The sequence below is a fragment of the Macrosteles quadrilineatus genome, unplaced genomic scaffold, assembly GCF_028750875.1.
Source record: "Macrosteles quadrilineatus isolate MER2022 unplaced genomic scaffold, UCM_ALF_1.0 Scaffold_1__1_contigs__length_201487025, whole genome shotgun sequence".
In the NCBI taxonomy this organism is placed as follows: domain Eukaryota; kingdom Metazoa; phylum Arthropoda; class Insecta; order Hemiptera; family Cicadellidae; genus Macrosteles; species Macrosteles quadrilineatus.
The window spans coordinates 133,182,883-133,200,235 of NW_026542594.1; the positions used below are offsets into that span (position 1 = coordinate 133,182,883).

The 17,353-nt window shown below is 33.4% G+C and overlaps 1 protein-coding gene across 1 annotated transcript in view; it reads left to right on the plus strand.

Moving 5' to 3' along the window:
- The first annotated feature begins 4,804 nt into the window (after positions 1-4,804).
- The window catches only part of LOC129000742 (uncharacterized), a 66,707-nt gene continuing 54,158 nt past the window's right edge, over positions 4,805-17,353 (plus strand). Inside the window, exons 1-5 of the mRNA XM_054427726.1 lie at positions 4,805-4,907; positions 9,511-9,606; positions 14,845-14,994; positions 15,775-15,892; positions 16,316-16,421. Of these exons, the coding sequence (XP_054283701.1) occupies positions 4,805-4,907; positions 9,511-9,606; positions 14,845-14,994; positions 15,775-15,892; positions 16,316-16,421 (573 nt within the window). The remainder of the gene's footprint in view (positions 4,908-9,510; positions 9,607-14,844; positions 14,995-15,774; positions 15,893-16,315; positions 16,422-17,353) is intronic.

Sequence of the window (17,353 nt, forward strand, 5' to 3'; positions counted from 1 at the left end):
CTGAATGAACTCCTGTAGTTATTATTTAAAATGTCCTTAAAAGAGTTTTTCTTGGCCAGTCTTCAAAATATCTTATACATTGTGGTTGGTCGATTTTTGAAATCTGAACTAGTCTTTAATAAATAACGAAGCCATTTAAATTAAACAATTTGTTTATCAATTTGTGTATAAGTCAAGTCAACCAAATGTATAGATACATTTGTGGTTTGGAAAATAGTGTGAGCGGCCTTCAGGCTTTATTAATGTTTAGTACGAATTCCTTTAGAATAATTTAAAAGTAAGTTGGATTTTGTTGCTCTCAGCTATCATAAACTAGAAAGTACAGTTTTATATTAAGACCAGATGATGCTAAAATAGAAAACTAATCAAAAGTTAACATAGTTATCATTGATTTCATTCAGGAAAAATCTTTCTACTTCCAGTGTAGATGTGGTGTGGATAGACAATCTATAATATTAAAACGAATCAGGGGTTTTTTATTTCACCTTTTTTTTATTTCAACCACTCGACGGATTTTCATGATTTTTATGTTGAAAGAAAGATAATTTTGAGAACTAGGGAATGTCGAAGCCATAATTTTAGTTTAGGGTCCCACTTATTTAGAAATTAAGTCCGACGCTAAGATTCTAAACTAGCTTTTGGTGTAATATAATTTGTTTAACATAACAGCTGTAAACATTCAGCGTTTGTAACACAAATTCAGCATTTGGATAAAATTAAAAGACATACTAAGGGTTGACTTATTTATACTATGTGTGATGCTAATCATTGATACGTTCAATCCTTCGATAAGAGGATGACAGATTATTTAAATATACATAGGTAAAATACTAGGATGTTCAAAGGATTTTTTAAATAAATCTTTGTAATCTTCGATTTGTTTTAGTGCAATATTATTTTCTTTTAACTAACAGCTGGTTAAATATAAAAATGCTCTGTAAAACTATGAGGTTATTTTATTTACTCTGATTTGTCATTGATTTTTAGGAAACAAGTAAGATTAGTAGACCACCGAGAAAAGTAACACCATCGATGTATACAAGTCGAGGCTCTGTACACGAGTCTTAAAAAAAGATATGTAAATTATTATACTTCTCAACTTTTTTAGAAAAGGGTAGGAAAATCAATTTTTTACACGTTTTTATTCATCTTGGTTTGTTTACAATCAATGTTTTTGAATGATTAAACTTTGTTTGGATTAGGCCCGGAAATATTGATGTCATAAAGAAGGAGATCAAGAATCCTCAGGAATACAATTTTAAATTACCACCACAACCCAGACGGGTTATCCAAAGATATACAGATATGAATGACATAGATTGAGCACAGCGTCATCATTGACCTAGGATACTGCAATTAGACTAACCATCCTTTTATGAAATCTAAAAAGTTGTTTGGCGTGTGTTTAGTTGTGGTTATGTTTGGAGCCGCTGAATATTTTATATTTTAAATAAATAAATATGGGGAATTGAACTACGGTGTACATTAATTCAATGAGGGTGGTTTAATTATTAAGGATATTAACCCTCTGAGTGCCAACGTCCGGGGAACCGGACGTTTTTAAAACGAGCCAAAAGTGCCGACGTCCGGCCGACCGGACGTTTTTAGAACGAGCCAAAAGTGCCAACGTCCGGCTGACCGGACGTTTCGTAATGATCGAACAGTTGTCATAACAACCGAATGGATACTCGGATTCTTTTAACCCATATATTAACATTGAGTCGAAAGTTACTAGATGCGATACATCGATTTTCGTTGGTCGAAATATCGAAAATTCGATTTTTACGAAATTTTAACCTAAAAATCGCCAGATCGCGCTCGGCATTTTTAGCGCGACCTTCGGGAAAAATCATCGGCATTTTTTGAGCGTTACTTTTATTTCTCGCCTGGCACTCTAAGGGTTAAAACTGATAACGGAATGGATAATAAACATAGACAATTAATAACGTCACTAGCTTAACTAGCGTGTTTTAAGTTTTAAATTCCTTCAACATGTGACCAGTTCTTTTGTTCAAATGAATATTATTTTATTTTTGACTCAGCTGTTTACCAAAACAAACTATATGTTGTTCTTTTGACTTTTCTTTGTTTACACTTATTTATTTAGCAATTGATGCAGTGAAATTGATGTAAAGGATATGTGTGGACGATTCGTTTAATGATGTCAGGACACCAACGTTATAATTATGTGTACTGTGAATATTATTGGATGTTTTCGTTTTATTTTAGGGAGTTTCTATTCAGACCTACTGGAAATTGTGTATAGTATGAGTAATTGTATTGTGTTGATATTGATTATGGAAGAGGCAGGTATGCGATGGAATTGGAAGGTGATATCATTGACTAGGCCTATACACTTTCTCAATTGATAATTACTCTTTCTACTGTAGGCTGCTATAAAATTTGTCTTTATACGTGTAAGCTAGCTGTTCTGATTTATACCCAGTTTTAACCGACTACTCTCGTACGTAGGACGGGCTAACACCTCGTTCCTTTAATTACAGAAGAATCAAAAAAATATATTCTTTGTAATCTTATTATTTAAAAGTCCAAGCCTTTGAGATTGATGTCTATACATAGACAGTTAAAAATGCTTCTTGCTTATTTTTTTATTTAGTTTTTTTATTTTGTGTCTTTTTACGCCAGTGGCATTTTTTACGTTTTGAAAGGGAATTGTCCAAACCCTGGTCTTGTTACCATCTAACATCGAGCTTTTTGTTAGATGGCATCATTAATTCATAGCCCAATGACAAATGGCATCTGGGTCCACTAATAATGCAAATGTGTTCGTTGAAGTACTCAATATAACAAAAAACTTAAGTTTTTTTTTTTTAAAGTATGACTTGAAATAAAAAATATACAATTCACATTATTATTTTATGTTACGTTTTTGTTTTGGTAGCTAGGAACTACACAGAAATCTACTTGTAGAAGTAGATAATCTAGTGTTTCGTTTCAGTAAAAACAATAGGAAAACGGAAACGGGGAAACAATTCCTTTTTACTACACATAATGGCAAAATGATGGAATTATTTTCATAGGTTTTCAGTTATTGGAGGAATTGTGATTACTATTTCATCGTGCGTGGAACTGATTTTGGTTGACTTTTAGGATATGGGATCAAGGTTTCCCTGTCTGACAGGGCTCATCTATTACTTACACTGTATCGGCCACAACACACTGCTCTCTATTGTGTCTTCTCTACTGTGCTTTACAAAGTAAAATCCCATCAGTGTTGTATCACAGCGTAGGACTACAGAATCAAACGTATTTGATGGAATTAAAATAATATGCACCTAATTTACTTACTATTGATAATGTGCGAGTTAAATATACAATTCTTAATTTCAGAATCTGACTTATCCTCATCAAAAGTTACTTTGGACTATCTTGTCAGTAAGTTGTACAATACAATTATATTTCTTTCTAATAGTAAGGACTTAAAATATTTATGATGGTTATAATTTAAACTTATTCCTGTGTTTTTTTTTCTTCTTGATAATTTAGTGACATTATATCCAGATTCTTTTATTATACACTTAAATTCTTACACAAATTATTTATAAATACAGTAGTGTATGGGATGATTACTACAATGTCAGTTCATATTTACCAGATACTACTTAATTGGTTGCAATGAAATTTGGGACAGATTCATTACGAGCAATACAAGTAAATTAAGAATTTATTTTAGATTAATTCAATCAGGAGTCCAACCCTTATATCTTTAAAGTGTCCATGTTGGAAATAACTCGGCCCCACTTAACACTGACTTAACTGAAAACTGAAAAATTACTTATAAATCTACAGTATGCTTCTACTCGTAAGTCTTACTTGTTTTGTCAGTTGATTAGAAAATATTTCCTTTAATTGAAAAAAAAAATGTCAAACTTAATGGAATTTCAAGGTATTGTATATATTTTTCAGGTGGTAGACTTTGATAAATTTACTTGGTTCACTATATCCTATAAATACTTCTCTTCGACTCTCTGTTAGTAATTAACTATTATTAATTTGGTAATACTGTAATATAAATACAACCAAAAATATGAGTCAATGATAAAAACAAAATTATAACTATAAAAACACCTTTTCACAATTTGGATACTATTGCAATAAAAATTTTAAAAAATCCATATAATCATCATTAGTATTATCATCACATTAAGTATTATCATCACTTGATAATATTTTATCAACTCCAATTGAATGTGCATGCACAGGTGTTATATATGAACCACGGTTCAAACTAGAACCTTATGTGGACACCCAAGCAGTTCTAGCAGAGATCATAAACTTCATTCAAGAGGAATACTCGTGGAAAGGAAGGGTCACCTTTAGATTCTCACCTTTTAGAGACTATGATCATAGAAGTGGTAAGTCCAACTAAGTTCAGTTGATTTCTATGCTATAACTAAATTTTTATTATCAAACACAAACAACATATTTATTTTACTTCGTCTAAACCCTTCCCGTACGGGCAGATCGTGACATAGAACGGGAAAAAATTATAGGAAAAAATAAAAATTAGTTTTCCTTATTTGTGTTTTGTTTTACAAGTATACATAAAATAAACACAATGGAACACTTCATACTGTCAAAATAATCTTTTACTTGTTTTTAACTAAGCGGATGTATCCGCTTCCCGTCCGCGGATGAGTAGGAAAGCAGCGGATATATCCGCCACCCGTCTTTGAAGATATGACCATGACAGCGTTAGGCAATAAATAAAGAACAATATGTAAACAAAAAATAAAGGCACTGAGTGTTGAGCGCGAAAAGTTGAGGGGGGAGCGTAGGAGAAATGGGTTGGTGCGCGGGAGACGTGGGAGAGGGGCAGGCGCGGGTGAGAGGGGGGAGTGCGAGAGAGAGCGCAGCCATGGGGAGAGCAGGAAAGTGGCGCCTTGGTACCGCGAAACATCTAGTTACTGCTCAAGCACCTGAAAGTCTGTCTGAAGAGAAGGCGGTTATATCCACTTCCCGTCCGGAACATTAAATACCCCTGCCGCAGCAAACCTGCAGACTAAGCGAATTTCCATTAACCTGATTGGATTTACACTAAAATGCCTCCATAAAAATAGCACATTTATTTCCTATTTAAATAGAATTAGTTTAACAAGTACTTAGGTTTGCTGCAACAAGGAGGGTAAAAAAGATTTTTTTTTTATAAAATGATAATAGTTTAGTAAGAAATAAAAGTATTTTCCAAAATCTATCAAAATATGTTCATAAACAAGCAAACTACAACAGTTGACTTATTCTCCATAAGAATAACTTTTTTTGAATTTTCTACGTAACAATTAGGCGCATAATAACGCTTCAATATACTAAATTATTTGTTTTTTTAAGCTCTACAAAATGGTTTAAAAAGAAATTGTGAAATTTTGTGTTTTTAGAGTCAAAAATAGAAAAAACCTATTTTTACCCCATAAACCCCCGTTCCCATAGTCCGATCATGCTGGTTCGCGAACTCATTCAAGTTTATCCCGCCTTACACCTTCAAACCAAATTTTATCAAAATCGGACAAAAATTACTCAAGTTATCACGTTTACGGACACACACACACAGATATATATAAATATATATATATATACATATATAAAAATTTGAACGAATGGTGTTTTTGGCCTCTGGGGACATCAAAATGAAAAAGTAAATCGGTCCCGGGCTTAGGTCTTACCATGAGACCTACGGTAATAGCTACTTCCCTATAGGAAAATTCGCTAAAACCATAAGCGGATATATCCGCCACCTGTCCTTTATCGCCAAAGACTTAGGCGGATATATCCATCACCCGTCCGGGAAGGGTTAAAATATTTGTAGAATACATTTTTGTTGACGAATAAAAAGGCTACCTATACAGATAAAAAAAGTTTACCTGCTATCTCCTTATGTCCAAGTTTCGTACTTACGGATTATGCAGATTACGGGTCTTTAGCTGTCATCAGATCACCAATAAACAGCAAAACACACAAAATCCCTCGCAACAAAAAACTAAGTGATTTCTGTTGTGTTTAAATTGAATCAGTAGAGAAAGGGCTCAGGCTTGTCTTAATTCAGAGTAAAAAAAAGTGAAAAGTGTTTTTGTCATACCGCAGCAAAAACAGCCGTTTTAATACATGCGTTGTGGGTCTAAGGTAGCTCTTTTACTCCCTAGGGAGTAAAAGTCAGCTGTTGTAAACATTTATACTCATTCATTTTAAGAAATCGCATGTATCATAATTATTAATCGATTGATTTAGTATCAATGATGGTTGATTTAGTATGTAACAGTATAATGTAACGATAATGTAACAGTATCGGGGGATTGTTGTAGTTTGTTGTTCATTCTTAAGAATGGTGTGACATATTGATAGTACTGTATGATGTACAGTAACACAATCGTAATAGTAAAAAATGATTGAATCAGTTACTAAACAGCAGCTTATTTGCTTTTGTACTGTAATTGAAAACAAGTTAGAAGTGTGGAAATGATTCTGGATAAACATTTAATAAAAAGCATGCCTTCAAGATGGTCGCTTGTTGCTGTGTTTTGTTGGTCACACTGTCTCGGTTTGGTTGGACTTGTCAAATTAGAGTCAAGACGTCGTCCTGATGTTGTTAGTTAACAAATATGTCAACATTGTGATTGTGATGGTTCAATATTGTGTGCAATATTTATCAGGTTGTGTGAGGAAAACAATAACGAATAATAGACACATAATTAAACTTGCACCATTCTTCTACACCCGATGGTCGTTCTTCAATCAATGCCATAGGTAGGCCTACATTAATATCTCCAAACCAGGAAACTTGACTATTTTCATCATAAATCATTAAGAACTTGACAAGAGGAAAATAAGTTAGTATTTAAAAAAAACATGTTTCTACTCACTTGTTTCTAATTTTCGTCCAGTACTAAATAAAAAGTTAGTGAAGTAGCTTTTATCGTATTCTATTAACTGTGAGATCATAATAAACTACATCCCTTAAGCTCTCTTTTGGTTATTAGCGATGATTGGTTAAGTGACAGAATATGAGTTTATGTTAATAAATTCCCACGAGGTACAGATTGGGGCTAAACCCTACAGCTCTGATACAGGGTGCTGCTCATGTCCAGGGTGGGTCCATTCAGCTTGCAGTGCTGCAGAGTCTGCAGAGAACTACATTTGTGGACTGTTTCTTCTTTCTTTTAATTTTGGGGTGAAATTTTATAAATTTTTCATAAACTTCATGTTTTTCATGAAGGTTGAATTTTGAAATGTAATTTCTTCTAAAATGTTTAAATTGTAATTCACTGTTTCTTAACTACAACCTTTTTATAGTAATAAAAAGTGTTTGTACAATAATTTGTTGCAGTGCTATTATATTACTAACCTAAACAAATGATTTTTGAACTGTACGGTATAGCCCCTTCTACTGTACGGAATAGCCCCACCCCCCGGGGTTGACGAGTCTCCCTTATGTGTACGGTATAGCCCCGCTCTCCCCTAACGGAAAAATCGGATTTTCACAAAAATGACCCGAACGATTTTCTGAAAAGTTAGTATGTTATAGTCCTTTAAATTCTCAACAAAATGGTCAACGTCTCCCATTTCTGTAAAAATGAGGGTATAGCCCTCCGAGTGTTATTTGTCGCTGCAGCGACATATAACACACTTTGTGTAGTGTTTTGTGTCGCTGCAGCGACTCACAAACCCTGTTTACGGCAAAAGCTCTATGACTGACAAAATCGGATTGAACTGGATCGAGTTAGGTATCGTTTTATTTGACAGATTCAGAGCTTTCTCCGGAGGTCTGTCTCTAAGCGCTTTTCATTTTAGTTCTGAAAATATTGTAGCAGACAGCTGACGTGCGTATTTGTAAAGAGCTTGGTTAACCTCGGACCGATGACTGATGTGTTTTATTACGTTTATCATTGTTTTAGTGTTAAAAATCAAAAGTAGTGATATACGTGGTGCATTATAAGAAGATTTAAGTGATTTTGAAGGGCTGGTTGATGATCCTGAAGAAGTAGGTAGTGATATTGATGTAAATTATCAGCCAGATTCCTAGCTATAGTTAGGCTATGCAATATGCATTCTTAGCTAAACGCTATGTACTGAAATCTGTTTTTTGCCCATAACTTATTTATTTGCAAATCTACTTCCTTAGATTATTATATATTTGTAATCCTCATAAAATTTAGAACAAAGTGGCTATTTTCAAATATTTATAGGCCTATAATTTATACAATTTCATTGAGCGCGAACTTATTTTTTATTTTTTTTAAATATTTTTTTTTTTTACCTAAACAATTTTTTTGAAACAAATGTTCCTTATGTTTTATGTATAATATTGAAGCCCATGATTTTCCAAACAAAATGGTATATAGAACAGTATAGGTAATTAACATTGTTTTCAAGCTTCTCAGATCCGTTTTAATAAAACCTTGCAAATGAGCAAAAAATAGGCAGACATTAAGGCCAAAACAAGGGACACTCGGAGGGTTAAAAGTTATGGTAAATTATGTTATTTTCCCATAAAAACCCCATAACATAACAAAAAATAGGATTTTAGAAAAACAGCTCGTTTTGATTTAACTTAGTACCTATGTTATGGTCCTTAAAATTTTGAACTTTTTTATTTTTTTGATATTTTGATTTTTAATGGGGATTTTTCTATAAAACCCCATAAAATAACAAAAAATCTGATTTTCTCGAAAATGACCCGATTTTCTTAAAACTTTGGTATGTTGTAGTCCTTTAAATTTTGAACAAAATGGTACAAATCCCATTTCCGAAAAATTACGGTTCAAAAGCTATTGTAACTGTTATATTCCCATAAAAACCCATAAAATAAAACAAATCGGATTTTTGGATAAAAGCTGTTTTTGATCAAAATTAATGTTATGGTCCTTATAATTCCAAAAAATTATAAATACAACAACACCCCATTGCTGTAACAATTACGGTTCAAAAGTAATTGCAACTTTTGTGATTTTTAACTATAAAATATCATATTTACTCTCACCGTTTACCCATGATAAAGGTTGTTGACAAGCTTATGGGAGAAAGTATGTGTCAGAATGCTGATACCGTTTATTTTTATTTTTATTTATATTACAAGTCAGTATTAAGTCATCAGATATAGTACAACAAATCCTTGGTACCTTATGAAATAAACAAATGTTAGGTACTGTACATACATATTTAACTAAAAAAATCACTAATTTTCTAAGCTAGATGATGGTCGAGTTATCCGGAGTGCCGGTTTATCGAGTACCGAGTTTGCAGTACTCTACTGTATAGGTATTTAGTTTTCAGTTAGCCTACTAAGAGCGATTTGAATTTACATTTTGATGTATTTTATGTGTTTAATTGGTTTAATGTTGATAGTTAACTATTATTTGCTACTTATACTGAGGCAGTTATACATTACATTACTTTTTATCCAAGCAGCATAAGTGCAGCTATTTGTCTCGAGTACTGGGTAGTATATTGTTTAGTAGGCTACTGCTACCTGACTAATTGTGCTTTTCTGCCTAACAGACACAGTAGCTCTTGTGAGTGTACTTTCCTGTGAAGATACATGGAGTCTATATAGACAGACTGATGATGATGGGCTGTTGTTCATTGCAGCCACAGGTACTCAACGATAAGATGAGTTTATTGCCAGGGGTAGCGTAGGTCAGTGTGGTTGCACCTTGGTTTCTAAATTTGTATACTAAAATGATTATAACAGTTTTAATATGTTATAGTATGCAATTGCTTTATCTAGAGCAGAGCTCTCCAACCTAAGTCCTGCAGGCCATATCCAGCCTGCAGATGCATTCTTTTGGCCCGCCTAAAGATACTATAGGCTACTAAATTGGTAATATTTTTATAGTGTAGACCAATGATCATCTCACGTGATCTACAACACATGTAAACCATATCTTGCAGTCACTTTAATACTGTGATCATCTTCCACGAATGCGGCAACCTCAGTCAGTATATTTCATGGTCTTGGCGATACCGTGATTTTGTTCTGTATGAAATCGACAAAAGAGAACCAATTTACGCCGTGAAGGAATGATGGCTCTGTCATATACTATTCTGTGATGCAAAGCAAAATTCAAAAACGTTTAACTGGCCATCAAAATTTACTAACTTAATTTACTATAACTAAATTTACTATCTAACTTGCCACTTTTTTCTTAGTATTTGGAAAATTAGCTGCAAACATGGAGGGGTACGCCTCCACTTAGCTAGACAATTATTTTGAATCAATCTTAATTATTAGAACTACATGGGCTGAAATTTTATGGGCTTAAAATTAGCTCTCTGAAATATTCCTACTGTCATAAGTTTTCTTATGTTAAAATTTCAAATATTACAAATTCATTTATATTTTATAGTTATTAAAAAATATACAGTATGTGTATTGTTTTATTTGGAGATTACTTTTTTTTTGCACATACACGTAAACATTTGTAGTTGATACTAACTTAATGTCTTCATCTTTGACTGGATTTCCAGATATTTTGCGTCAGGTTTCTTCGGAACTTTTACATTTGTATTTTGCCGTCATACTCGTCCAGGGACAAGTCTATCGATTAGTCTTCTATGAATTACTTTTCTCAATTTGGATTTGCCCAGTTGCCTAATCTCCTCCAGAAGGCTAATGTAATATTTTATAGCTGATGCAGGAATGCTATGTAGAGTTTCTGATTAGTCTACAAGGGGGATGTCAATGTCTCTCGCTCTTCTAGTTGAGTATGAGTGAATGTCAAGCCGCTTTGCGTAGCATGTGATGTTATGTTAAACAAACTGAAGGCTCACCTCCATCTACAAAACTGGGAACATGTTTACTCTTCACCCAATCTTGAATCCTCCTACAACAAATTTCATAATATTCTCTAAACAGCACTGGATTATACATGCCCATTAAAGAAAACTAAAATGAGTACAAACAAAAAACATAAGTATTACGACCCTAAAGTAAAATACCTTAAAGAGAACTTTTTGAAAGCTCTGCAAAAGTTTGAGTTAACAAATATAAATGAAGACAAAGTAGAAATGATTAATAGAAAAAGGATATACCGTACGACATGAAACTAAGAAACCTAAAAATGTCCTCAACAGCTAGCTTCGTACAACAAGCTGACAGCAAACAAAAAGCACTATGGCAAGTTATAAACAAGGAAAGGAAAGGAATATGTGAAGAGAAAACCCTTACAGAATTAGAAATAAATGGCAAACTCACAAACGACACAAAAGAAATGGCCGAACATTTTAACACATTCTTCTCAAATATAGCAGAAAATACCCTTGACCAAAACAGAGCAATCGTTATAGACCCTGAAACAGTGCTGAATAGAGAGAAACCAGTCTGTCCAATACACCTTACCTTAACTTCGACATCCTATAAAGAAGTTAAAACGATAATAAACTCTCTAAAATCCAAAACATCAAGTGGAATAGATGAGTTTTCCTCTAAGATGATAAAGCACTGCTCCCAAGAACACTCATCTCTCCAGTCTCCTCTGGTTTATCTTATAAATAAATCATTTAAAGAAGGCAAATTCCCATCCACCATAAAAGTCAGTAAAATATACCCCAAACATAAAAAAGGACCAACTGAAAATGCTCAAAACTACAGACCCATCTCTCTCATCTCCAGTTTCTCTTAAATCATAGAAAAAATAGCTCTGGCTAGATTAATGGCACATCTTAATCATAACAAACTCTTAACTGACAACCAACATGGCTTTCGGATGAATAAATCTACATCCTCAGCTATAATAGCCCTAATTGAGTTCATCCTAGACCAGATAGAAAATTAACAATACATTTCTGCCATCTTGACCACAGTAAGGCTTTTGACTGCCTGGGCCACGACCTGATATGCAAGAAACTCGAAAGACTCGGTATAAGAAACTCAGCGCTAGAATGGTTCAAAAGCTACCTATCGGGACGTTCACAAGTCGTGGAACTGAAAAACTCATCAAATGAAGTCACAGCAAGACTTCCCCAAACAAATTGAAAGTGAAAATGCTGTTGCAATCATGTATGCAGATGACACAACCATTTTGATCAAGGACAACACAGCCCAAAGCCTTTACCTTAATTCAAAATCGATCTTAAATAAAGCCATCCTCTACTCAAAAAACAATGACTTAGCAATAAACACCACACAAACTACAACCCTGAATTTCAGTAAAAAAAGACATAGTCCCTCAATTAGAGGATGTAACAATAGAAAACCACACAAAATTTCTCAGTGTTATCCTTGATAACAAACTAAAATGGAAAGAGCACACCAACCACCTAAGCAAAAAAATCAGTGCCGGAATATATGTCGTCAGAAGAATAAACTACATAGGCGGACTCTCTGTGGCCAAAACAGCTTACTTCGCACTGGTAGAGTCGCATATTAGATATGGCTTGACAGTGTGGGGAGGAACTTAAACAAAAAATATGAATCGAATCCTTGTTCTTCAAAAGAAAGCCATAAGAGCCTTCGCCAACCTTGTCCCACCACAGACTTGTAGACTAGCATTCGCAAACCTAGGAATCCTCACAGTGGTGTCTCTCTACATACTTGAAACCATAAAGTATGTGGATGAAATAAACCCCCCAAGAAACCAAGACCTGCACCACTACAACACCTGTCATGGCTCCAAATTTGCCCTACCAGTTCACCGAACAACTCTTTGGGAAAAAAACCTTCCTACACTGGCTGCAAACTGAGGAACCATCTACCTGACTACCTGAGAGACCTGACTCGCAACAAGCTACACCAGGAGTTGAAGAAGTGGCAAATCGCAAGACCCTTCTACAAAATAGAGAATTTTATGAAAATTATGGAAATTAACATGTACAATTCACTATTGTATTGACACTATTGTAATTCTTGAACGAATGAACAATAAAGAATATTGTATTGTATTGTATCTTTGATCTGAAATAAGCAACTCAAGAATGAACTGGCCATACACTGTAAATACCTAGTTGCTGGAGAATTGGCCTACTGTGGACAAGATTATCAACCGACGTAATAATATGAAGGGCTTTCTTTTGTAGAACGAGGATTTTGGAGCATGCTGGAGAGTGTCTTCATAATAAAATACCATTAGGAGGAGATTATGAAAGAATGTGTGGTAGACATTAATCAAGTATCTCTCAGTAACAACATATTTTTTAGCTTCCTTCACAGAAAAATCACTCTTGACAACTTAGTACAGACCTGCAGAACATAATCATTCCATTGTTAATTTAGAGTCTAGTCAGAAAACTAAAAGCTTTACAGGGCCAGAAAATTCCCCGGGAACATTTATCATAGGAGTGCAATGGATAAATTGAGTCTTATCTGTATTTAGTTGGAGTTTCTTTGCTGTAGCAACTAAGTAGTATATGATGTAACTATTTCGGTTCAACCATTTACAAGATATAATAAATATCTCATTCAAATACTCTTTCTATAAGAAAAGAAATACATATAAATTTATATGAAAAATAAATGCTAAATGTGGCAAAGCCTATCCACCTAAGGTCAATATAACCAATATTCTTGAAATATTGACAAAACATCCAGCAATTTGACACTTTAATCAAAAATTGGTCCAAAATTAAGATGGGGGTGAGTACACAAAAAAGTTGTAATTTAAGAAAATGTTACAAATAATACGGGTTTTGTAATCTTGCCAACACCTTAATTTTGGACCAATTCGTATGCACCACTCATCCTACATTCATCTCCATTCATACTTGGCTTAAAATACCTACTTTGTGTGGTCGCCATTTCATCAAAAAGTATTAAAGTATGATTAAAGTGTCAAATTGCTGGAAATTTTCTTAAGATTTAAATAATATGACTTTTCGATTAGAAAATTAATCTTCTTTAATTTGCTCATTCAGTATTGTATATGAAAATTTGATGGTTTTTTAAGTAATTAAAAAACCCCTACAAAAGGGATCTTAAGAGCCCCCTTAGCTCCACCACCACATACCTTTAATATGTTGTTTAGGGACCCTTTCCCTACAACTGTACCAAATATTTGTTATACATGTTTTTTTCCACTACAATGTCTCTGTTGCCTGGACTATCAAATCTCTGCAGAAAATTGTGTTTAGTTGAAATATGTTCCCTTCTAAGTTTTAATCATTACAGTAAAACCTCACTAACTCACAATTTGTGAAACCAGAGTTTGTCAAGTTTGGGGTTGTCAAGTTTTACAGAACATTGCAATTTTTAATACGTTTTAATAAATGAATAAATAACAGACATAAATTTATAAATGTATTACTTATATGAGTATTTATACATATTAAGTAAGCAATCTTCGCAAAAATTTTGAATATTCAACTATTAAGTGGGTCTACCCGGCAGCCTGAATTTCAATTCAAGATGGCGGATTACATGGATTGAAATATAGTTCAGGATTGAACATGCCTCTATTGTACAAGCTATCAACATTCAAAAACTAATTTGTTTCCAATGATTGTGTGCTTTTTGTGCTCTTAACACATCAGAGCTTGCAATGGATGGGGAAAATTAATTTGTAACTATTATTGTAAAAATCACATGTGAAAAAGACTAATTTATGTATATTCATACTTAAAGAAACAATTACTAAGTTTCGTTTGGATCTTTGTGAATATTTTACAGTTTATTTTAACTCGATAAACACTTTAATAATGCCATGAGGTTCTTTTTGTAAGACCAAGTTCACGCGGTAACCAGCCGGTGGGCGGAACCCTCTTAATAAAACATTTTCTGAATAAATTGCTTGATAGTAAGACAAAGCCTGCCAGACGTGCACCTATCAGCTGTTGACTGTCGAGTTAGTGAGGTTTTACTGTTACTACTAAACATTTGACATCAGTTATCTTGTGTGCCAGAGGCTAGTTGTCCGAGACTGCCGTCCTCCTCAGCAGTCACCATGCCTCTTGTGTCTCTCGGCTCTGAGCTGCCTCAGCTGTTACTGGACGTTCGCACTGCTCACCACCTGGAGTGGAAGTCTGTAGCCATCATCTGTGACCACACCATGGGTTGGATACCAATACATACTCTTAATATCTAGTTTGCTTATATTTTGATCAAATTTGGAAAATTTATTTATTTCGTACTATACTATACTACTGACACTTTCTGTAAAAACCACTTTTTTCACTCCCTGTAGCAGAAAACCTAAGAATTTTTTAAATCTAATGTTATTTAAATATGAAATAAATCTTACAAGTTTAAGGATACTACGTATTATATTTTACAGTCGAAATTCAAATTTTCATTTGCTTAGTCTGCTGGTTTGCTGCGGTCCGTATTGTTAGAGAGCATCCATCATTAATTGATAGCCGAGTGAAATGAATACTTAAATCATTAGAACAGAATGAATAGTAAACTGAATTGGCTGAGAGTTTTTGACTACGCTATGGACATTGTGTTTTTTTTATTTGAGACATGTTGCATATTGGTTTTATTTTAACCAACTAGATGTGTATATTTCAGCTAAACAATACCTATCTTTAATAAATTTAATATAATCTAAATTAAAACATACCTCGTCTTGCAGTTCAAATAAATAGTGTCTTTTTCAATCCACTACATGTTTCGCCATGTTGGCATTTTCAAGTGGTACACAGAAACATTAAAACATTATAATATCCGAATTGGACTTGTCAAATTGTAGAAATTTACATTTAAACATAAAACTGTATATACATTTGATACGTACAAACAAACCATTTTCATGTAGGCCTACAACATTTATTGCAACCCGATCACGGCACTGACTGAGACAGAAAAAATTTAATATGTTCGATCTGTTTTAGATGGGGAACTCATTAAATCAATGGTGGATGCTTTTACAACTGAAACCATAGACACTAAGTTCAAGTCATTGTTGGTAATGGTATATAGAATAGCTCCAGCTGAAACAGAATGGGAAAGGTAGAGTATTTAAAAATACAACACCAATGATAGAATACTTATGTTTGTAATCTTTATGTTTTATTCCTTTCCTTTGTGTATAGTATTTGCAGCTTCAATGTTTCTACTTAAATCTAGTCAACCAAAAATGTCTATTAACTATGTACCTGATACTGTATGCAATATTTCATTTAGCCTAACTTAACAATCTGACGTGGTCTATAACTGTATTATTGTTCAATTGACCAAATAAAGAATATTGTATCTTGTATCTTTAGACATTGCTTATTTGTTTCTAAGTACCGGTAGTTAAACATTTTTTTATGTTCATTAACAATTTTGACCTTTAATTCGTCTTTATACTTCACATCCTCTGGAATAATACATTTTTTACCAATGGTTATTTTAATAAACACAATTTTTAGTTTACTTTACTGTTTTCAGAAGAAAAAATGTTGTGGACCTACTTAGCACAGTTCCAAAAATAGAAGAAAATTCGAATTTCCTGGTGGCATTGAACTTTGATCTGATTGGTGTTATATTAGATGTTGTAAGTACCTACATGTAAGCACAGATAAGTTAACAGTACAATTGACCATCTATCTGGCTCATTACTTGTGTCTATTGACTAAAAGTAGTTAAACTGCTAATTTATTACTCATACTGTAACATAATTTTTCTTGGAATTGTGAATAATGTCATTTTCTTCAGGAGACCCATACTACACATAACATGTTTATTTCCTATAGGTAGTAAGTAAGTATTGATGTTTACACAATTTTAAAGCTGGGAAGAAACAGCAAAATGTATAACTGCTTGTCCAGCGGGGTGTGAGGTAAAATTAACTCTTCCTTATATAAATTACATTTTTACAGGATTCAAGCTGCATTACTATGTACTGTAGAAAGTTTCTTTCTCTACAAAAAAATATGTTGTTTACCTTAGACATAGACATATTTTATTATGATTTAAGTACAAATAGAATGCACATCTCAAACTTCAAAGACAGTACACAGAGTAGTCTATTAAACTTTTAAAACAAACAATTAAATAGTTAGCCTGTTCATTTTATAAAATATGCATACATTACTGCAATGCGCTTATATTTTCGATTAGTAAACCTCCATTCCTATGTTTCCATAGTTTGCAAATCGGCTCTTTCAATAATTACTAAGAAATGCAGCACAGTGTTAGCAATTGCTAAGTATTACAGGCGTTATTTTAAAGTGAATAACAGCCATGATTTCTGATGACTTTAAAAGATTCGACTCAAAGATTATGGAAATACTCAAGATGTACGGTACATACCAGATCGATATAATCAACATTTCTTGTAAATATCTTATCATTTTTCAAAAACTGATCTTGTTTTTTAGTGTTTTCTACAAATAGCCTTACTCATAGCCGCATTAGATTGTCCATAACAATAACGATTATACATTTTTTTTAAATATATTTATATTTCTTCTCCTTGGTGGTGTT